Source organism: Myxine glutinosa, chromosome 13 (assembly GCF_964187855.1).
Source record: "Myxine glutinosa chromosome 13, kmMyxGlut1.1, whole genome shotgun sequence".
NCBI classification, from domain to species: Eukaryota; Metazoa; Chordata; class Myxini; order Myxiniformes; family Myxinidae; genus Myxine; species Myxine glutinosa.
The window spans coordinates 18,599,090-18,622,851 of record NC_136273.1 but is presented as its reverse complement, the minus strand read 5'-3'; the positions used below and the strand labels follow the sequence as shown (position 1 = coordinate 18,622,851).

Here is a 23,762-nt window from a genome sequence, read left to right as displayed (position 1 = left end):
AACATTGCACAGCTGAAAGAATTATGCATGGAGGAGTGGGCAAAAATTTCTCCCAGTTGATGTCAGAGACTGGTAGACAGTTATAAGAAACGCCTACTTGAGGTTGTTTCTGCCAAAGGGGACAATACCACCTATTAGAGCCAAGGGTGTACTTACTTTTTCCACATGCAAAAATTGGATTTATGTTTATTTAAATTATACAATGGACTACAAAATGTAAATGTTTCATGATATTTGTTATATTATATCACCTTTATCTATCAATATTGTTGAAATGAAGATCAAATAGCTGTATGTTGAAATATGTTGAAAAAGTCAAAACTTTACATGGGGTGTACTTACTTTTTCACGTGACTGTGTATGTATGTATATATATATATATATATACACATATACACACACACACACACACAATACATACATGTATACAGTGCCTTCAGAAAGTATTCACACCCATTGTCTTTTTCACATTTTTTTGTGTTCGACCCTGAATTTATTGAATTATATTATCATTCACATCGGTGGGCGGCTTCCGGTGCCTCGGGCGAGTGAAGCGTACTTCGAGCTCTCCACGGCATCGAAGTTTAAGTGTTTTCCCATTCTTGTCTTTGTCAAATTTCCACTGGTTATTTTGCTGTGTACGTGTTATTGTGTGTTTCTGGTTGGTATTGGTTTGTAATTCGTACAAACTTGTGTGTAGTTAATCGTTTTCTGGGTCATACCTCGTGCGCGGCCTGGTAACTTGGGGCTTCCCTCCCCCCGTCGGTGTTTTGTCGATTTGGGTTCTTTCCTTCGCTGTATTGCTTGTTTCTTTTATTTTATTTTCTCCCCCTCACCTCACCTCCCTAGAAAAAGAATTCTATATTGATTCTTTCTCTCCTCCCGGACACGTTGCTTGTTCGCTCTCCTCCTCGTCTCGACTTGTGCCCCGCCCCCTGTATCTCGTTTTTCTTCCGCCTCTGCTCCTTCTTTCTCAAATCCACGTTCTCGCTTGGAGACTTTTCCCAGATTGTTTTTCATGGTTTTCATGGTTCTGTTTGGATATTGTTGGAATATGTTTAAACCGCAGCCGTGATGCTGATGCCGCTCCCCCCCCCCCCCCCCCGAATTTCCATGTTTTAAGCGTTTCCCAGTGAGTACCCTGGTCAGAATAGGTACACCGTATCCCTGCGTGTCGTAAGAGACGACTAAGAGGGTTGGCGTCAGGAAGGGCATCTGGCCATAAAAACATTGCCTCAAAAAGAGAACCATGACAATTACAACTACATATGGGCAGGGTGCAGCCCGAAGTGGAGATCGGTTTCTGAGGTTTGGGACATGGAATGTAGGGACAATGACAGGGAGATCAGGAGAAGTGGTGGAAGTATTGGTCAGAAGAAGAGTGGACATATGTTGTGTGCAAGAGACGAGATGGAAGGGAAGTGGTGTGAGAATGGTGAAGGGTAGGCAGGGACAGAAATACAAGTTTGTGTGGCAAGGGTGCCCGGAGGGCGTGAATGGTGTTGGTGTCCTGTTTTCTGAGGAGTTTGTAGACAGTGTGATGAGTGTGACTAGAGTGAGTGATAGGTTGATGATGGTGAAAATGATGATTGGAAAGCTCTTGGTGAACGTCATCTCGGGATATGCTCCGCAGGTTGGTCGAAGCAATGAAGAGAAGGACAAGTTCTGGTGTGCGATAGAGAAGCTGATGGAAAACGTGATAGATGAGGAAGTTGTTGTGGTGGGAGGAGACCTGAATGGACATGTGGGAAGGAGTATGGATGGTTTTGAGGGAGTTCATGGGGGTTACGGATATGGTGTGAGAAATGGAGAAGGTGAAAGGATTTTGGAGTTTGCTGATGAAGCTGATTTGTTGATTTGTAATACTCAGTTCCAGAAAGAGGACAATAAGCTTGTTACATACACGTCAGGTGGGTCGACGACAACCGTTGACTACCTGATGGTGCGTAGGCGAGATAGGGGGCACCTCCGGGACACAAAGGTGATCCCGGGGGAGGAGGCTGTTTCACAGCACCACTTGATTGTCTGCGACATAAGGGTGAAAGGTGCGAGGAGAGCGCGGCGGGTGAAGTACCAACCAAGAATGAAGGTGTGGAGGTTGAAAGAGGTGACAGTAAGGGAGGCATTAAAAGAGAGGCTGAGTAGGGTAGAGGATGATGTGGTTGAGCTTGAAAGTGGTTGGATGTCAATGAAAGCTAGTCTGTTGGGAGCCGTTGGTGAGGTATGTGGATGGACAAAAGGACCACCGAGGCACTCGGAAACATGGTGGTGGGATGATGAAGTTGGAAAGAGGATTGACGAGAAGAGGAAGAAGTTCAAGGAGTGGCAGAAGGTGAAGGGTACGGGAGCAGAAACAGCAGAGCATGAAAGTTATAAGGCAGCCAGGAAGGCTGCAAAGAAAGAGGTAGCAAAGGTGCAGGAGGCATGTAGGAAAATGTTCAGAGAACGCTTGGATTCGGAAGAGGGTCAGAAAGCAGTATTCAGGATTGCAAAGCACATAGCGAAAGAGAGGTGTGATGTGATGGGGGTGAGTTGCTTGAAGGATGAAGTGGGACAAATCGTTGTCAACCCAGATGGAATTAAAGGAAGATGGAAAAGATATATGGAAATGCTGTTGAATACAGAGAATGAATGGGATGGCAACATAGAGAGTAACCCAATTTTAGGACCGGCAGAGAAGATAACTGAGAAGGAAGTTGAGGAAGCGATAAAAGCAATGAAGAGTGGAAAAGCGGGAGGGCTGACAGGAGTTGTGGGAGATATGTTGAAGGCAGCAGGAAGTTGGGGTGTGAAGAGAATGACAGAGATCTGTAATCTGGTGGTGAAAGAAGGCCGCATTCAAGTGGATTGGGAACTGAGTACCCTCGTCCTTCTATTCAAGGGGAAAGGTGACCCTCTGGAGTGTGGCTCGTACCGAGCGATAAAGTTATTGGAGCATGGAATGAAGGTATTGGAAAGGGTGTTGGAGAGGAGGATAAGGAAGAAAGTGAAGATCGACGAAATGCAGTTTGGATTTATGCCAGGAAGAGGAACGACAGATGCGCTTTTCATTGTGAGGCAGTTGCAGGAGAAGTACATGGAGAAGAGGAAGAAGTTGTTTTTTGGGTTTGTTGATCTGGAGAAAGCATTCGATAGGGTTGCACGCAAAGTATTGACATGGGCATTGAGGAAGTTAGGAGTGGAGGAATGGTTGATCAGAGTAGTGATGGCAATGTACAAAAGAGCGCGCACAGCTGTAAGGACGAAGGACGGGAACAGTGGTGAGTTTGAGGTGAAGGTGGGAGTGCATCAGGGGTCGGTACTAAGTCCACTACTATTTGTAGCTGTGATGGAGGTGCTGGCTAAGAACGTAAAGGAGGGTTTACCGTGGGAGTTGTTGTATGCAGATGATCTGGTGTTGATTGCGGAAAGTATGGATGGACTGAAGGAAAAGATGAACAAGTGGAAGGAATGTATGGAGACAAAAGTTCTGAAGGTGAATATCGGAAAGACAAAGGTGATGGCAAGTGGTAAAGCATGTGGTGAGGTGGAAAGAACTGGGAAGTGGCCGTGTGCTGTGTGCAGGAAGGGTGTCGGAGTGAACTCCATTCAATGTACAATGTGCGCTGAGTGGGTTCATCAAAAATGTAGTGGTCTGAGAGGGTCATTTACCAGTGTGGCAGCTACATTCAAATGTAAGGTGTGCACAGAGGGAGCTGCAGATGGAGGAAATGTTGAGTTGGATCTTGGAGACGGCGTGAAGCTGGAAGGTGTGAAAACATTTTGCTACCTCGGAGACATGCTGAATGGAGAAGGTGGATCAGACTCGGCAACGGTTGCTCGAGTGAGATGTGCATGGAAGAAGTTTCGGGAACTGAGTGGCATGCTGATGAGGAGGAGAGTGTCGCTGAAGCTGAAGGGAAAGGTGTATGCTGCATGTGTGAGAAGTGTTATGATTTATGGGAGCGAGACATGGGTAATGAACGTAGAGCAGCAACGAAGGTTGGAAAGGGGGGAAATGCGAATGGTTCGATGGATGTGCGGAGTATCGTTGAGAGAGAGGAAGACAAATGATGAATTGCGAAAGATGATGGGAATATTGCCTGTGATTGATGCTGTGAAGAGGAACAGGTTGAGATCGTTTGGTCATGTGTTGAGGAAGGATGAAAGTGACTGGTTGAGAAGAGTGATGGAAATTAATGTAGAAGGAAGTAGAGGACGGGGAAGACCGAGAAAGACTTGGCTAAAGATGGTGGAAGAAGAAATGCGGGCAAGGGGGTTAACAAGGAGAGATGCAGAAAATAGGGCAAAATGGAGAAGATTGTCATGGGGACCGCAAGGCTAACCCCCGCTCTAGCAGGGAAAATGGCCTTAAAATGCATGTTGTTGTTGTTGTTGACCCTGAATTTAAAATGGCTTAAATTAAGATTTTTTTTTGTCACTGATCTGAACCCCATAATGTCAAAGTGGAACTTCTTTTTAGAATTTCCAACAAAATAATTAACAATGAAGTACAGAGATATCTAATTTGCATAATTATTCAACCCCCTGAGGCAATACTTCATAGAAGCGCCTTTATCAGTGAACACAGCTTATTCGAGTCTTCTTGGGTATGTCCGTAACAGCTTTGCCATCTGGATTTGGGGAGTTTCTCCCATTCTTCCTTGCAGATTTGCTCAAGCTCTGTCAAGTTGGATGGAGAGCGTTGGTGAAAAGCAATCTTCAGGTCTTTCCACACATTCTCAATGGAATTCAAGTCTGGGCTTTGGCTGGGCCACTCAAGGACTATCATGTTCTTGTTCTGAAGCCATTCCAGTGTCGCTTTGGCTGTATGCTTGGGGTCATTGGCCTGTTGGAATGTAAATCTTCGCCGCAGTGTAAGGTCTTTTGCACTCTGAAGCAGGTTCTCCTCAAGGATTTGCCTGTATTTGGCTCCATTCGTTTTTCCTTCTATCGTTACAAGTCTCCCAGTCCCTGCCATTGAAAAGCATCCCCATAGCATGATGAAAAGCATCCCCATTCCCGGAAGCGATGGTGTGAGATGGGTGATGAGCTGTGATCGGTTTCCTCCAGACATAGAGCTTTACAATCAGGCTGAAGAGTTCAATTTCAGTCTCATCAGACCACAGATTATATTGCGTCATGCTCTCAGTCTTTCAGGTGCCTTTTTGCAAACTCCAGGCATGCTGTCATGTGCCTTTTTCTCAGGAGTGCCATCCGTCTGGCCACACTCCCATAAAGAATAAATTTGTGAAGTGTTGCAGAGACTGTTGTCCTTCCGCCAGGTTCTCTCATCTCAGCCAAGGAACTCTGTAGTTCTGTCAGAGTGATCATTTGGTTCTTGGTCACCCTCTTGTCCAAAGTCCTTATTGTTCAGTTGCTCAGTTTATGTCAGACGGTCAGCTCTATGAAGTTTGGGTAGAAAATGGTCTTGTGAGTCGGCTGATACTCAGCCTGCTCCAACGAGGACGAACGTGAACGGTCCCCGAGTCGCCGCGTGGGAGCACACAAGATGGCACGAATCGCTACATGGCACCCTGAGCCGCGAAGCGGCTGCAAAACGTCCTCCTCTGGTCGTTCCACAAGGGCCCGAGAAATCTCTCAGGCACACACAGCATGAAGCGCAGCCATCCTTGTCCTAGGCCAGAACAAGAGAGAGATAAAAATGCAACTGCTCGCCACGAAGCCCAGAACGAGAGAGGGACAAAAACAGATTCTTCCTCTGTCTTTTCCTCGGCGATCGCACACGAGCCAGGAAAGCGACCGTCCGTGCCCAGCACCAGAACAAGAGAGAGAAATAAAAATGCTGCAACCGCCCGCCACGCAGCCAGTATCAGAGAGAGCGAGAGGGAGGGACGCATCCTCCTTTGTCCCTCGCTGACGTCACACTCGACCAATCCCCACACTCCAGTGCATCATCTCATCGCCACAATCAATCACCCCCGTCGAGGCGGGGCCTCACGGCCCGCTTGACACCCCATAATGAAGCTCGGGGCATAGCCTACCAGTGACAGTCCTTGGAAGCGGAGTTTAGCAGTCCTTCGGGAATGTTCGGCTGGGCGAGGTGTACTTGCCCGTTGTAATGTCCGGGTACTGTCGGCAATGTCGGTTTAATGGCCGTTGTTGTAGTGGCGGCCCTTTTTGATGAAATAAAACATAAGGGAAAATCACATGAGGGTAATTACACGCTGGGGATTATCCTTAAGCCTTACTTAATTGGCATAGCTCCACCCCTCGTATAGAGACACATATACAATCTTATTCTCCACAGATTCCTTACTTATGTACATCGAGGTTCTTCTTCTTTGCGTCACATGGTCCATGCTAAACTATACATTCCTATCTCCACTGCGGTATTTCATCCCTACCCCCACAAACGTAACAATATATATATATATATATAATTTATTTATATATATATATATATATATATATATATATATATATATATATATATATATATATATATATATATATATATATATGCATGCATGCTGTTTTTAGTTCTTCTTTGTCAAGGATGATAAACAGATGCAAAGACAGATATCACACATGGCATGTTGTATAAGGTGTCTCGGAGGACATGGCGATGCTTTCAAGCGTATTTGGATAACGACGGTGATCATGCAGACTAATATAACTGAATGTTATATAAATTGATCCACCTCTGTTATCGAGTGGCCACTATATTTATATATATATATATATATATATATATTATATATATATATATATATATATATATATATATATATATATATATATATATATAAATATATATATATGTATATAGATATATATATATAGATATATATGTAGATATATATAATCGGGAGATGAAATCAGACGCGGATGTAGCTTCAGGACGTCGATCTTTAATTTTCGACAAACTTTCGACCAACAAAGGTCTTCTTATTAGTCGTCCCCAAGTTCAACGGAAGTTCGGGAATGTTCGGCTGGGCGAGGTGTACTTGCCCGTTGTAATGTCCGGGTACATCGGCAATGAAGCAATGACTTCCGTTGAACTTGGGGACGACTAAGAAGAAGACCTTTGTTGGTCGAAAGCTTGTCGAAAATTAAAGATCGACGTCCTGAAGCTACGTCCGTCCTGAAGCTACGTCCGCGTCTGATTTAATCTCCTGATTATTTATTTAATGCAAATGAGACTCCCTACTCGTACTGTGGAGTTTCTACTATTTCTCACAGTTATAGATAGATAGATAGATATATACATATATATATATATATATATATATATATATATATATATATATATATATATATATTGTTGTGGATATGAGGATTGTGTTTTTTTTATGGTATAAGTACATTGTAAAATATCACCCTCCGTCCTCCAGTTGTGTATAAAGGTCAAAGTGCGTCCCGTAGTTAGGTCATATACAATCACGTTTAGCCAATCATAGATTCCCTGCTTGTTGGTAGTTATTTCCTTATTCTGTGTATTAGGCTAAGGCTTTGTCTTCCATTAATTGACACTCCATTGCACCGAATTCAAATAGATAGATCCCCTTTTATTCCCAAAGCCCCATTCCCAAAGCCTCGATTGCCAACTTCATTCGCCGCAGCTGCTGGGCGGTTTTCACCGCGACTCCATTAGCCACGAGGTGGGCTCAGAGAAAGAAGGGGGGAGGAGCCGCCGAATCCAGGGCGTGGCCCGCCCATCGTCTTCAAAAGGGTGGAGCCAGCGAGCCCTGACCAGCCAACCAGGGCTGGGGAAATACCATCACAGGCATGGCGCAGGTGGATCTAAAAGCGCGTTATATAAGCGCGCGCGGAAGCCTTTGAAATGAGTTATGAGTTCTGGGTTCTGAGTACTAAGAGGTTCCAAGGAGAGTTGCGCCAGAGACGGAGAGAGAGAGGAAGGGATCCCCACGGAGAGTTGCGCCAGTTAAGCAGAAGAGTCCACCAGAGTCAAAGGTGGTTGCGTCAAAGTTCTGAGTTCTAAGGAGCAGCTTTGGAGAGCGCACGGTGCACAGGAGAAGCTTCGCCGCGCAGTTTGGAACCGCGGCGGTTTGGCGATCGCAGCTCGAATATTGACGACGGCTGTCCGCTTCCAGCCCGACCGATCCCCCGCTGAACCTTCCTCTCCCGCCAAGCCATCCACCTCCAGCGATCCGTTCCTGCCTTCATTTCCCCATTCGTGTGAGTCTGCCTTTTGTTTGTTCTGTCCTGGGTATTAACTAAGACTGGAATAGATAAGCTAGAATTTTCAGTGTCCTTCTGGTCCGTCCCTCTTTCTGCATTATTTTATTATCCTTCCTTCTTCCTTCGTTTATTTTGGTCCTGTAAATAGTAATAAATCATATTCGTATTTCAAACCTTTTTGCCTTCGTCTTCCTCTTCTTCACATCCGTGTCGTCTTTGTCTTTTCCCTCATTGAATATCTGTGGCACGATTTGGCCAACGTTTCAGGATCGGGTTAGTCTTGTTAACGGTTCGGGCCGCGGCTGCCATCCGCTCGGCAAATTAACATCCCAATCCGCGGTCACAAACGAAGCTGCTCACCGGCCTTTTCGGAGGTCGCGGTGCAGCTTCAGGGACCACGTCGGTCAGCAATAATCGAGGGGACTAATCCCCCCTCAAAGGGGAACCATAGGCCGACGTTGGGTTCCGTCACAACATATATATATATATATATATATATATATATATATATATATATATATATATATATATATATATATATATATATATATATACATATATATATATATATATACATATATATATATATATATATATATACATATATATATATATATATATATATATATATATATATATATATATATATATACACAAAGAAATAAGTTAAGCACCCCCCCCCCCCCCCCCCCCCGTTTTTTTACAACCTCGCACATTACAAGTTTGTCGTCGTCAAAACAGTGTAATATACCCATGTTATTGCTATATTTTCTGGAGAAGTGATATTATGGTCACATAAAAACATAACAATCATGCCGTTTTCAATATTTTATTCTGAATAATTTAAGGTGAAATGTTTGGGGAATTTTAGGCATATTTTCACCTCAATTTAAGTATGGAGCTATAGGTCCATCACGGACAGTGTGGATGACGTTTATGTTTTCTAACGTACAGTCATTGTTCTGAGAAGACCTCTAGCGATCTTTGCGTCAATAACGTGTGTAGGACCCACGTGATCGGATCACTGACTCAACCCTACGTCTCATAGACCCTGTAAGCCGTCGTATGCGTTGCTGTGGCAGGTTGTTCCATTCCCGATGTAATGCACGTTCGGGACATGTTGGGGACGACAAATTGCGAAGATGGTCCCTCCAATAGCCAATCTGGATGAATTGGAACGTGCATTACATCGGGAATGGAACAACCTGCCACAGCAACGCATACGACGGCTTACAGGGTCTATGAGACGTAGGGTTGAGTCAGTGATCCGATCACGTGGGTCCTACACACGTTATTGACGCAAAGATCGCTAGAGGTCTTCTCAGAACAATGACTGTACGTTAGAAAACATAAACGTCATCCACACTGTCCGTGATGGACCTATAGCTCCATACTTAAATTGAGGTGAAAATATGCCTAAAATTCCCAAAAAATTTCACCTTAAATTATTCAGAATAAAATATTGAAAACGGCATGATTGTTATGTTTTTATGTGACCATAATATCACTTCTCCAGAAAATATAGCAATAACATGGGTATATTACACTGTTTTGACGACAACAAACTTGTAATGTGCGAGGTTGTAAAAAAACGGGGGGGGGGTGCTTAACTTAATTCTTTGTGTATATATATATATATATATATATATATATATATATATATATATATATATATACAGCAATACCCCGTTTTACGCCATTTCAACCTACGTCAAATCCGACTTTACGCCACTCTTCTAGAGTAAATTTCAGTTCAGTGAACATCATTATGTGCGACTTTACGTCACTCCGACATCATAATAGGAGGACGTGAAAAAAAAATATTTAAAATAAATAAAATAGTACATAAAATTAACAATAAAAGAAGTTAAAAAAACAATTTAAAATACAATAAAAAGCACATTAAAAAAAAAATGTACGTATACATATGCGTAACTGCTGGTTCTCATTCAAAACAAAGGTGACGCCATATGCATTTTGTCCTGTGCTGTGGTCGCGTGCTTGCTTTGCCTTTCACTGTTATTTTTGTGATTATTCCTTTACTGTGTAAAGGTTCCTTTACTGTGTAAAACAACCAACGCAACGTGGAAACGGCGAAACATGACGACGATGCCGGCTCGGACGACCGTGACCGTGTCATGCCTCGAGCCGGGGAGCCTCGTCGGGCACCTCGCCGGCATCCGGCGTCGACGAACCGATCGACGTGTTCATGTGCATGGATTTGCAAATGCCTGCCTGTACGTCGTCGTTTCTGCGTATATCGCATTGTCCAAAAAAAAAAGAAGCAAGCAACTTCGGCCGCTCGAGGAATGGCGGGGCACGCCTACGACTAGGAGGCGGGCGTCGATCCCCGGGGCGGCCGGGTTCACGGAACCTGAGCTCGTTCGTTCATCACAGACGACACGACACGGCCACCGGTGAAACTGCTCGGACACGTTGGGTAAAGCACGCCGTGGTGAAGCGGGCCGCGGAGCCACTCGGCACACAGGCCAGCTCACGGTCGACACGTCCGTGCCGGTCACCCTGTTCGAGGAGAAGACCCGACCGATAGAAAACAACGGAGGGACTCCCGACGGGGAGCGGCAAAGATTCAGGGCGAGGCCGCAGCCTCCTCCAGTTATTTACTCTAGTTTTACGGTGTGTGTCTTCATTTTAAGGCATTACGCCCGGTTTACGTCAAAAACCGAGTTACGTCACCTCTTATGGAACCAATTAATGACGTAGGCCGGGGTATTGCTGTGTGTGTGTGTGTATATGTATATATATATATATATATATATATATATATATATATATACATATATATATATATATATATATATATACATATATATATATATATACATATATATATATATATACATATATATATATATATACATATATATATATATATATATAATATATATATATATATATACAGTATATATAATTATATATATATATATATATATATATATATATATATATATATATATATATATATATATATATATATATATATATATATATATATATATACATATATATATATATATATATATATATATATATACATATATATATACATATATATATATATATATACATATATATATATATACATATATATATATATATATATATATACAGTATATATAATTATATATATATATATATATATACAGTATATATATATATATATATATATATATATATATATATATATATATATATATATATATATATATATATATATATATATATATATATATATATATATATATATATATATATATACATACATATATATATATATATATATATATATATATATATATATATATATATTTACGTGCTCCTCCCCAAACCCCGGTCACGGTGTACCTCCGAGCCTCAAGAGGAGTCACGGCAGAAAGATGTGTTATTCTGTGTGTCAAAGATCAATGGTGATTGGTGAACCCACACCAATTGTTACCAACAAACAAGTATTGTATTAAGGTCACACAAGAATAACAGTACAATAACAATATTAATCAATTGCACAACCAATATATCATTCCTACGATGGTACCATCAGTTTCGTACAATGTAACTCACTGTGCTCCAAGTGAGCGAAAAGAACATTCCCAATGTCTCTATCCCGGCATCAAGCCAAAGTCGATCCACGCTCCAGTGATCGTCAGAATGATGTCGTATCGAGACCAGAATCCCATTCGGTTGACAGTCACACTGCCAAAGATAGGCAAAGGTACCCTCAAGAGGCGACTGGGAAATCACACCTTCGGGTACGGATGTTCGACGGCTCACAAACGGCGAACCGCAAATTCCCACTCCAAAATCCACGTCACACACACACCAGATGAACGTCTGGATGCGGTGAAATGGTTGAAGCGAGGTGAAGAGCCTAGAGCGATGCGAAATCGAGCGCGAGGCAAAATGGCCAACTGCCTGTTCTTGAGACGTAACGGCACTCCAATGATTCTCTTCGGAATCAACCGCAAAACCTGTCATACAGGTTTATCTGTCACAGCGATAACAACTCTGTCGCAGGAATCCCTTTCCCAGGAAACCCAAGGTTCACTCGTGACCCCCGTTCGCCAGCGTTTGCTCAAGACCTCGAAGCAGCTCGGCTCTTCTCCACCTTACTCGCTCTGCCTCCTTTTCCTCCTCTTCTTCCTCTTCTTCGTCCGGTTTCCGATCCGGTTTCCGGTTTCTTTTTAAAACATTAATTTTTTTTACCTTTTGAAAACAGTTATCTCCAATTCACTTAAACGATAACAATAATAGTACATGGAACCAAAAATGTTTACAGTGGATGAGAACCACAACAACGGAAGTGACAAATCCGTAACAATATATATATTGTCGCACGGACCCTTCGGTTAATACCAGGGCTCACGGATGGACCAAAAACGGATTTAATTGGAGGCGATGACCAAACACGGATTTTACTCTCAAAAGTGGGAGGAAGAAGGAAAATGGGAGCTGCTGTAAAAGCGCTTACCTTCTGGTGAACCGACAGCAGCTTCGATCCTGCAGGGAATTAATGTACTCGACAAACAAGATTTCAAATGTACAAAAATAAAGATTTATGAAACGGAACCAGAAACAATGAACGCGACGGTAATCAAACAAAAAGCCTAAATTGGGATCCCACACACCAGACTCAACAACAGACACAGGAATGGATTAAAGGAAAAGAATTGTCTCATCATGTAAAATGTAAAATGGTGCGTGCGGCCTTATCTGTCCCTCGTCTTGTCTTTGGCTGCCGTCCAACACGGCTCCGTTCGGCCCCGATGCACCCACGAGGTCCCTCGCTCCAGCACCGAACACCGCTCCAAGCACACACAGATGGCGATCCAACGCCCACGAGGTCCGTACACCACTCCAAGTTTCAGAAGCACCGATCGCACACGACATCCAGGGAAGGACGTGCAAGACGAACTGCTGGATCTCCAAGAGCAAGCAAGAAGAGCGAATGATGTCCAACCACGAAGAGCTGGATCTCCAAGAGGAAGGCTGCGCAAACAAGAACCGGATGTGCTCTCTCCAAAATGCCGTTCGGCGCGCGCTGATATAACCTTGCCAGTGACGTCAGCCTTGCCGCGCTACCAACCAGCGACTTCCACCGAACCTTCCAGCTTTGCGCCTCTTGCACTCGTTGGCTGGAAGTTCGCGCCTCGCGCGCTGACCAATCACAGGACCGTAGCGTGGTGATAGCTTGTAGTGTGTAGCGTGGTCATAGCAAGTGCTACTCGAGGCCTGCCGAAGGTGTAGCTGGCGGCGGCCATCATCGGCGGTGTCCTGGCCTGGTTTCCTTTTGCCTGTTCTCTTCCGAAGTCCTTGTCAGGGAAGGGAATTATTTAATGTTGCGCTAAGGGCCTGTCTAAATGTCTATGAATTTTTGAAATACCAACTTCTGTCCTGGAAGCCCTTGGTGTCCTTGTGCTTTATACTTCTCCACCCCCCCCCCCCCCCTTCCCATGCCTCCTCCCCCCCCCAAGCCCTGTCCCTCCCACACATCTCCCTGCTCTCAAATGTTGTGTGCTCTCAAGTGTTTGTGTGCTTCCCCTTCTCTCCCCATCTTGTCTTCCACTCCCTCTTTTTCTATATTTTGTTTGTCTGGTTGATTTGTTTGTGAAGTAAATGTCAGCTCTTTCACGAGCCTCGATTCAGTATACAAAAAAAAAAAATGTTGGTGTGCATTGCCAGAAGGGACAAAGGTTTGACAACCAGATTTGACGCACAGGGGTTTATCTTTAATCCCTAACTATTTAAAACTCGAACATCCTGGTATGTTCACAAGCAGATATCTTAACCCGCCAAACCGGACTACACAGAACTTATTACAAGGTAGATTCCCTATCACGACAGTCAGACACCTACCTACACAGATCTATCTGGCTCTAGATATTGCGCTACCCTACCGACATAACAATATATATATATATGGTCCTTTGCATGGGAATTGCCAATTCATATTAGGGTATGAGGTCATGGTTTTGGTTGTCCCTTTATTTTTATTTTTAATGCAGCTACTGTTGTTGTTTTAATGATAATTGCTTCTTTTGTAGTTCATACACATGATTATCTTTTGATTTCTTCCACAGAGCCTGTGATTGCATCACATCAACCTCCACTGGAAGCCCTGACCTCTGCCTTTCATGATGTTTGTGACTTGTTCCGCCGGACATTCAGTACCGAACCCATCACTTCATTTGAAGCACCGTGTGGAGTACAAAACATGACAGTTGAACAATCTTTGGGAATAGTCGGAAACAACACAGATGAGAAAGAAACGACAAACAATGAAATTGAAAGTCACAGACATGAGGAACCAGTCGGCGAAACCGAATCTGAAGAGGCGCTGGCTACTGTGGAGAGAAATAAAACTGTGGAAGTTGAACTCGGTTTTGGTGGAAAGATTGTTGAACCAATGGAAGGATGTGATAATGACACGTTCCTAATGTGTTCTGAAAAACCATGCATTTTCTCTTCTTCGTTGACAACTGATATTCTGGAGATCACTTTGTATGCCCTGCACAAGTTGCCATCTGCCTGGTTGAGCAAGTAAGGTCTCGGTTCTATAAACAGTCATTATTTTGCGAAGAAGACTTACCGTAAAATGGGATGAATAGGGACAGCACGGTGAATAGGGACACAAACTAAAAAAAAGTTCGTAAACTTTTTTCGCTGAAAATTGATAACCATACTGATTTGTTGATATTTTGGTTGAAAGTGTTCTCTTGTTTTTTAAAAAGCAACTTATAGTCCCTATTAACCCCATATATGGGTTAAATAGGAATAAATAGGATTTTTATGGCTGTGCCTATTCACCCCGTTTTACGGGTGAATAGGGACAGTCACTAATACAAAAAAAAAATCATCAAGAAACAATCCTGAGTTTCCAACTTATTGCTAAATTGATAGCTCAGATGGATGCACATAATGTGCACCCATAATATAAACCACGGTGCCAATGCAAAAAAATATGGGATAAAAAGTTCCTCCAAACTGTCCCTATTTCTTGATTATAATTTTTTTGTATTAGTGACTGTAAAAAATATGTTAAAAATATGTTAAAAATATGTAAATAAATAAAATATGTAAAATAAAAAAAAATGTAGAAAAATATTTAAAATCCTATTTATTCCTATTTAACCCATATATGGGGTTAATAGGGACTATAAGTTGCTTTTAAAAAAAACAAGAGAACACTTTCAATCCAAATATCAACAAATCAGTATGGTTATCAATTTTCAGTGAAAAAAGTTTCCGAACTTTTTTTCAGTTTGTGTCCCTATTCACATTGCTGTCCCTATTTACCCCATTTTACGGTACTTAATTGCTTGTTACAAAAATTCATTCTCATATTAGCCCCTTTTATAAACCAATTGCTGGTATTTATGTCTCATCTCCTATAGGGAAGGCATACATTTTTTTTCCCCTAACTTTGTTTCTTTCTTTTTCTTTCTTTCAACAATCGCAATTGCACACATTCCTTCATTTTTGAGCCGGTCCTCTTCAAATTTGGAATCGAGGTAACTCGTTCTAATACATCCGGAGGTATTTTTTATTTGTTTGATTTGCATCACCGTTACAATTTCTGGGGTCAAAGGTAAAACACGTCTTCTTCGTTCGTATGCAGCGCAAGGCTACGGGGTGGCATCATTGGCTGAAGGCACGGCAGTGCTGCTGGTGCAATGCCCTCTGCTGGTTAGAGCAGAAAATTCTTATTTGTTAATGGTGCTTTAGATAGCTTTCCTAAACTTAAGGAGGTACACCATGGGATATTTAACGTCGACCAACTAGTGCTGGCATAGGGATGCCCAGTTTAACGTCCATCCGAGGGACAGCACACACATTGATGAAACGCCCTGCCTGTGAAACACCGGATGACAGTTTATAGCCGAGTCTGGATTCAAGCCCAGTTTAGATTACTTAGAGGTGAGTGTGCGTACCTCGTGGCCATACGGTGATACGCGAAAAGTCACACATTTTGGCCTTGTCATTCCATTGTATTTGGGCCGATAGAGATTGAAGTTGGCACAAAGGTGCTCTGAACACAGCACACAGCTCCTATAGAAATTTGTGTAACGTTTTGTGTTAGCATGTTTGGGATTATATTCGGGTCAAAGGTCAAAATTGATCACGACGTTGTTTTTCTTTGTCCATGTCTCTTCATTTTGACCATTCCACACAATAATTGTCAAAATGATACTTCACTTAGCACAACCCCGACAAATATAAGATGGTAGACTTTAGTCTGGTGTCTTATTTTACATTTTGCAGAAGTCAAAGGTAAATCTTTGTTGTGAAATTAAGGCTTTTGGCATGCCAAGTCTTTCAAGTCTTTCTTTTTTTAACCAATGCTGACAAAAGCTGGCACTAACATACCTTTCCACAGCTCTATAGAAAAAAGCCGGCAGATATTGGTCCATTGTCTTTCTCTGGATTTCACTGGAGTTAATAAAGGTCAAAATTGGTCTTGGCAAAAAATATCTTCCTGCAGCCTCTTCAGGTTAAAGCAGGTAAACATTGCTCTTGTGTCTTCCTTTTGATTTCACATGGGTCAAAGTGGACGGCGGACAGGGAGGGAGGTGGGTTGGGAGACGTATATGTCTGTGATTCTTGTATTAATATCTCCACTATTTTATCAACATTACCTCTCACATGTATTTTTTCTCTGTTGCCATCTTTCAAGACTCTGCCCCTCTGTTTGTCCTTTCTAAATTCAAACTTCATCACACATCTCCACCAACAGTTTATTTAAAATTTAAAAAATCCATGTATGAACTGCAAACTTATACATGTCCCAAAGATTTTAATATCCTGGTTTTTGTTTTTAATATCCTGGTTTTTGTTTTTAATATCCTGGTTTTTGTTTTTAATAACCTGTTTTTGTTTTATACATGTCCCAAAGATTTTAATATCCTGGTTTTTGTTTTTAATAACCTGTTTTTGTTTTATACATGTCCCAAAGATTTTAATATCCTGGTTTTTGTTTTTAATATCCTGGTTTTTGTTTTATACATGTCCCAAAGATTTTAATATCCTGGTTTTTGTTTTTAATAACCTGTTTTTGTTTTATACATGTCCCAAAGATTTTAATATCCTGGTTTTTGTTTTTAATAACCTGTTTTTGTTTTATACATGTCCCAAAGATTTTAATATCCTGGTTTTTGTTTTTAATAACCTGTTTTTGTTTTATACATGTCCCAAAGATTTTAATATCCTGGTTTTTGTTTTTAATATCCTGGTTTTTGTTTTATACATGTCCCAAAGATTTTAATATCCTGGTTTTTGTTTTTAATAACCTGTTTTTGTTTTATACATGTCCCAAAGATTTTAATATCCTGGTTTTTGTTTTAATATCCTGGTTTTTGTTTTTAATAACCTGTTTTTGTTTTATACATGTCCCAAAGATTTTAATATCCTGGTTTTTGTTTTTAATAACCTGTTTTTGTTTTATACATGTCCCAAAGATTTTAATATCCTGGTTTTTGTTTTTAATAACCTGTTTTTGTTTTATACATGTCCCAAAGATTTTAATATCCTGGTTTTTGTTTTTAATATCCTGGTTTTTGTTTTATACATGTCCCAAAGATTTTAATATCCTGGTTTTTGTTTTTAATAACCTGTTTTTGTTTTATACATGTCCCAAAGATTTTAATATCCTGGTTTTTGTTTTTAATAACCTGTTTTTGTTTTATACATGTCCCAAAGATTTTAATATCCTGGTTTTTGTTTTAATATCCTGGTTTTTGTTTTTAATAACCTGTTTTTGTTTTATACATGTCCCAAAGATTTTAATATCCTGGTTTTTGTTTTTATATCCTGGTTTTTGTTTTATACATGTCCCAAAGATTTTAATATCCTGGTTTTTGTTTTTAATAACCTGTTTTTGTTTTATACATGTCCCAAAGATTTTAATATCCTGGTTTTTGTTTTTAATAACCTGTTTTTGTTTTATACATGTCCCAAAGATTTTAATATCCTGGTTTTTGTTTTTAATATCCTGGTTTTTGTTTTATACATGTCCCAAAGATTTTAATATCCTGGTTTTTGTTTTTAATAACCTGTTTTTGTTTTATACATGTCCCAAAGATTTTAATATCCTGGTTTTTGTTTTTAATAACCTGTTTTTGTTTTATACATGTCCCAAAGATTTTAATATCCTGGTTTTTGTTTTTAATATCCTGGTTTTTGTTTTATACATGTCCCAAAGATTTTAATATCCTGGTTTTTGTTTTTAATAACCTGTTTTTGTTTTATACATGTCCCAAAGATTTTAATATCCTGGTTTTTGTTTTAATATCCTGGTTTTTGTTTTTAATAACCTGTTTTTGTTTTATACATGTCCCAAAGATTTTAATATCCTGGTTTTTGTTTTTAATATCCTGGTTTTTGTTTTTAATATCCTGGTTTTTGTTTTTAATCTGTTCACTTCCACAACCAAATTCCACCAGCTATGAGAATTACCACATGGAGTGTAGAGTATGGCATGGTTCCAGAGAGCTTTGCAAACCATGGAAATCTCAGCAAGTCACTCCATCCCACTTCTTCTTTCAGCTGGTCTTATGGAATGAACGGTACTTTTTTTCCTTCTTTATTTTTCTTCTTGTGTTCTCATGCTTTGATGACCTTACATGGTAGAGTTTTATCATTTCTTCCCTTCTTCCTTCAGTGGCTTCCAGTTAGCGTTTTCATCTCAAGATCGTCCTTCAACCTGAGATGAAACTAGAACGGCACTCGGTAGAGAGCATACCTCCGCCAGGCTGAACAGTTTACGTTTTGAATCCCACTGATAGGTCAGATTTGGATCCAGACCTGAACCAAAATCTAATCTGCTTGTTCTTCGCACTTACCCAACTCATCCACCAACTTTTGTCACAAGTCTTCCACAACTTTTTGAAATATAATTCTATAATATAATTATAATTTTAAATATAATTTTGACAATTTTTAATATAAATGAAATATATATCGTTTTTGCACTATCACTCAATGGTGAACAATTGCTTTTAAAAATAAAAAAATTCTCGTATCCACATTGGGATTCGGATCTTCACCAAAATCAAATCGATTCGTCCTTGTCACACACCCAACCTGACCAGTAAGTTTCTTCCGAATCCGTCCATAACTTTTTGAGAAATCCTGTTCACAAACACAGACAGGGGTGAAAACAACCTCCATCCACCTTCATTGGTGAAGTTAATTATGCCTATCTCCACGAGAAAAATGAAGATTGTTATCAGAGTTTGTCGAAATCCATCTGCCCGTAATGTTTTAAAATAATTTCATGCTTCGCTCAAATTTGTTAGGAGTGTGAAATTGTTCTTCGATGGGGGTAGTGGATGCTAGAAACAATTGTTGAGAAGAAAAAGGAAATGTACTGTATAGCCTTTTTTTTTTTTCAACACAGTTTAGGCTCATGGAGGAGCTCAAACACAGAATGGATCACAATGTAACAGAACAAGAAGAACAGTGTAAATGGGGAGGGAGGTTCCGAATTTCAGAATCCACACAAACAACAGGATAAAGGGAGAAAGTAGGAGACTTGGAAGTAGAAAGGACATAGGGAAGAACAAGAGTAATGGAGGTGTGTGTGAGGGATGACAACACAGGTTGAACAAGTTGTATACAAGGTACAAACTCGCAATCACAGAAATGGAAGGGAAAACTGGGGAAGAAATCGAACAAAGAATAGCGAAGAGGAGGATGAGGGACTGGGAGGAAGTATAATAACATGGAAAGAGGTGGGGGGTTTGGGATGGTTAATGAGGGTATAAAAAATGATGGGTGTGGATGAGGGTGATCTGAGAAGATGAACGGTGATTATAAAGCCCTGAAGAAACGAATGATGTTGAAAAGTTTGAGGAAGTTGGTTCCATAGGCGAGAGAAAAGAGGAAGGAAATGAGTGGAGGTGAGCAGTGTGGCAGGAAACGCTGCCCGGAAAAAGGAATCACGAGAGATTGTTACTCTAGGATCATTTGATAAACGGAACAAGCTTTTTCGGCTTTTTGTATTTCTCTGCTGATCTGCTGAAAAATAAAAAGCAATTCACGGATTCTTGGTTGATGTTCTTAATGACCTTTGTTGTTCTTTTCCTATTTCCTGCAATGAATGCAGAAGGACTTTCCCTCTTTGCTTGTCACAACTTCCTCGGGAGAGTCGACTGACATTTGACCTCTACGGCCTTGCACCACCCCCTGTGTCTGACACCGGCACAGCCCCAGCTGTGCCCCACATACCAGAGTTGCTTGGACATGCTGGCTTGAGGATTTTTGACTTTCAAAGGTGGACATTAGGAAGAGATCTTTCATAGTGGAGGTTGAAATACGTTATTGGTGGTTACACCTAGTTCCTAGACATTCAACAGATGTGCCAGTAGAGGATGGAGAAAGGGGGGCTGGTTATATATCGTTTTTGCCATGACAATATTAACTGCAGCTCTTACATAATGCATAATTTCTTTAAAATGTCAAAGAATTCAGTTTTTTTGAAGAAACAAATCTCCACACTCATTTTGTCACTCATAAGTGGCTTTTTATTCTAAGATGCATTCATGTAGCTGAATCTCTCAACCTGTTAACCAAATGTCCTTTTCATTCTTGACCCCCCAGTATTCTAGTTCAGGGATCACAGCTGCTCCCTCTGTGCTTATGTGGAATGGAAGAAGGCCTGGAGAGAGGACCCTTATGTGAGGTGAGAATTCAACGTGTCATAAACAGTTTACAAATTGTTATAAACCTGCATATCAGTATTTGATGATCTAAATCGAAAGCACAGATTCTTAACCGCCAGTCCACAAACCGCTACCCGTCCGCGGAAGGAAAGCTATCGGTCTGTGGAGTAATGCCAGGAGAAAAAAAAATGTTTTAATGCCACTCAGTATATATGTAACATATCACTCACCCGCGCGACAATTCTATATGTAACGGAGCAAGTGTATATATGTATCATCTACTCCAGGGGTGTATCCAGGATTTTTTTAAATGGGGTTTCCAGAAATGAAGGGAACAGGGTGCATACTCGCCTAGATGCTGCGAGTGCTAAGCGATCAAGGTGCGAGGTCCAGGACCCACTTTAGGGGTCATGGAATCTTTGGGATTTTAGAAGATCTCAGGTACACTGAGCATCTGCTGACCACATTGGCTACATGTTGGGAGGGGTGGGGGGAACCTTTGTTTCAATTGTAAAATCTATATGAATAAAAGCCTGAGTATGTTTCCGCAAGCTAACGCTTGCCGTTTCATTGGAGTGCTTGCTTGAGTATTTGGGTCACTTGACGGGCGCTCTACAGGCTACCTGGTTTTTCGTTTGCAAGCCATGTTTGCAAAAAGAAAATTTTATACATGGCGAAAGTATTCACACTGTCCATTGATCGACCTATTCAGAGTGGCAAAGTTCAGGCCCAACCTGTATATATACACCGCCATCTCCACCGCCCGCAAGAGTTCAATCATTGGACACATTAAGTGTTGTATCTGAGAAGAACGAGATTGTTAATTGTGCTTACAGTGAAATATATGAATGGACGTGTTCAAAACCCTAGGCCATGTATGTTACGCAGTGGGTAGAGTTGGTATATCTTATTTGTCTTTAGATTATTAACTTTGACGTGATTGAGATGGAACCTGTAACTTTGTCAACTAAAGGTGACACCACTTACTCCGTCAATCCTTTTGTAATTCACTCTGAAACAAATCGTGTTTATTGTATTAATTGAATCGCAATATCTGAATTTGTTCAGGATCTCCTCCGGGGATGGACTTATGAAGATTCATGAGTAGTAGAACTTATGTAGCAACCAAGAACAGTTCCCCCTTCATATTGTGTTTGTCCGTGTTGTTGGCTTAAGCCTGGTGTTAGCTTAATGATTAGGGTGCCGGCTTGGGATCCTAGGATCCTAGGATCCTGGGTTTTAATTATTTTTTTCTGATTTCTGTTTCTGTATTTCTGTATTCCTAGGATTTCTGTATTCTGATTTCTGTATTTCTGTTTTAATAATTTAATTAAAATTTAATTTTAATAATCGATCGCTGAATTAACACCAGGGGGGTTGACTCAGCCTGTCATCCTTCCGAGGTCGGCAAATTGAGTACCAGTTCACTGGTAATTCCCTGTGTGTTGCAAGAGGCGACAAACAGGGTTGGTGGCAGGAAGGGCATCTGGCCATAAAACATTGCTTCAAAAAGGGGACCACGGTGCCCGAAAAAGGTCAACACCTGCTCTGGAGGGAAAAATGGCCTCGAAAGGTGTTTTTTTTGTTGTTTTTTATTGTGCATGTCCATGACTATACTACAAGCCATTGTAGTTACACTTCACATGTATATATTTTTACACACTAGCGAAGAACCCACTCCGAGCCTCCCCCCAAGCTTAAGATTTGATCTGTTCTTAGGCACCATGACGACACATGGTATGTCAGTACAAGGTGCAGGATTTTCTTTTCTTTTTCTTGAACGGCAATGAGTACAACGACGAGTTTTCAAGTCCTTCCATTAGGCACTTCATGTGGACTCGAAGGTGGGTGACATTAGAGGCGGGCTAAAATAGGCAATTATAAAAAATAAAATTACTGTAAAATGTTATTATAGATGTATCGCATGCTGAAGTATGGACAGAAAAGACCATTAATTACGTGGTTTCCAATTGGCGGTCCGCAGTCATTTATCGCTGACCATTGCTGGTACATGGTGAAAAAAAGGGAGGAACCACCGATCTAAACGTATAAATGGAATTATTTTTGTCTTTTAAAAGTAAAATGAAATTCGAATTTTTAAAGCTAACCGTAACTATATCGGATCCATTGAATGTTTGTTTCACTTTAAATCTGTATATGAAAACGATGCACCATTAAGGAGCAATAAATTTGATGAATTTTCGACTAATTGCTGCTGAAGCAACCACCTAATTTATTGGGTAATTGCATACAAATGGCGGCAAGGTGTTCTCTGATCTCTCCAGTTGCATGCTTGTTTAGCAGACGATTGTAAATTCGTAAACAGATATATGAAATCATTTCTGAATGCATTTCAAACAACAACAACAACAACAACAGACATTTAAAGGCCATTTTCCCTGCTAGAGCGGGGGTTAGCCTTGCGGTCCCCATGACAATCTTCTCCATCTTGCCCTATTTTCTGCATCTCTCCCTGTTAACCCCCTTGCCCGCATTTCTTCTTCCACCACCTTTAGCCAAGTCTTTCTCGGCCTTCCTCGTCCTCTAATTCCTTCTACATTCATTTCCATCACTCTTTTCACCCAGTCACTTTCATCCTTCCTCAACACATGACCAAACCATCTCAACCTGTCTCTCTTCACAGCATCAATCACAGGCTCTATTCCCATCATCTTTCACAATTCATCATTTGTCTTCCTCTCTCTCAACAATACTCTGCACATCCACCGAACCATTCGCATTTCCACCCTTTCCAGCCTTCGTTGCTGCTCTACGTTCATTACCCATGTCTCGCTCCCATAAATCATAACACTTCTCACACATGCAGCATACACCTTTCCCTTCAGCTTCAACGACACTCCCGTCCTCATCAGCACGCCACTCGGTTCCCGAAATTTCTCTCCATGCACATCTCACTCCAGCAACTGTTGCCGAGTCTGATCC

At 41.1% G+C, this 23,762-nt stretch overlaps 2 protein-coding genes across 3 annotated transcripts in view; one reads left to right on the top strand and one right to left on the bottom strand.

Moving 5' to 3' along the window:
* LOC137438656 (phosphatidylinositol 4-phosphate 3-kinase C2 domain-containing subunit beta) overlaps positions 1-23,762 on the top strand; it is a 156,264-nt gene that overhangs the window by 47,292 nt on the left and 85,210 nt on the right. For both annotated transcript variants that reach the window (XM_068133889.2, XM_068133890.2), the window contains exons 11-14: positions 14,241-14,700; positions 18,600-18,722; positions 20,264-20,431; positions 20,758-20,839. In XM_068133889.2, coding sequence (XP_067989990.2) covers positions 14,241-14,700; positions 18,600-18,722; positions 20,264-20,431; positions 20,758-20,839 — 833 coding nt within the window. The remainder of the gene's footprint in view (positions 1-14,240; positions 14,701-18,599; positions 18,723-20,263; positions 20,432-20,757; positions 20,840-23,762) is intronic.
* The window catches only part of CENATAC (centrosomal AT-AC splicing factor), a 480,847-nt gene that overhangs the window by 400,339 nt on the left and 56,746 nt on the right, over positions 1-23,762 (bottom strand). The gene's annotated exons all lie outside the window — the stretch shown is intronic.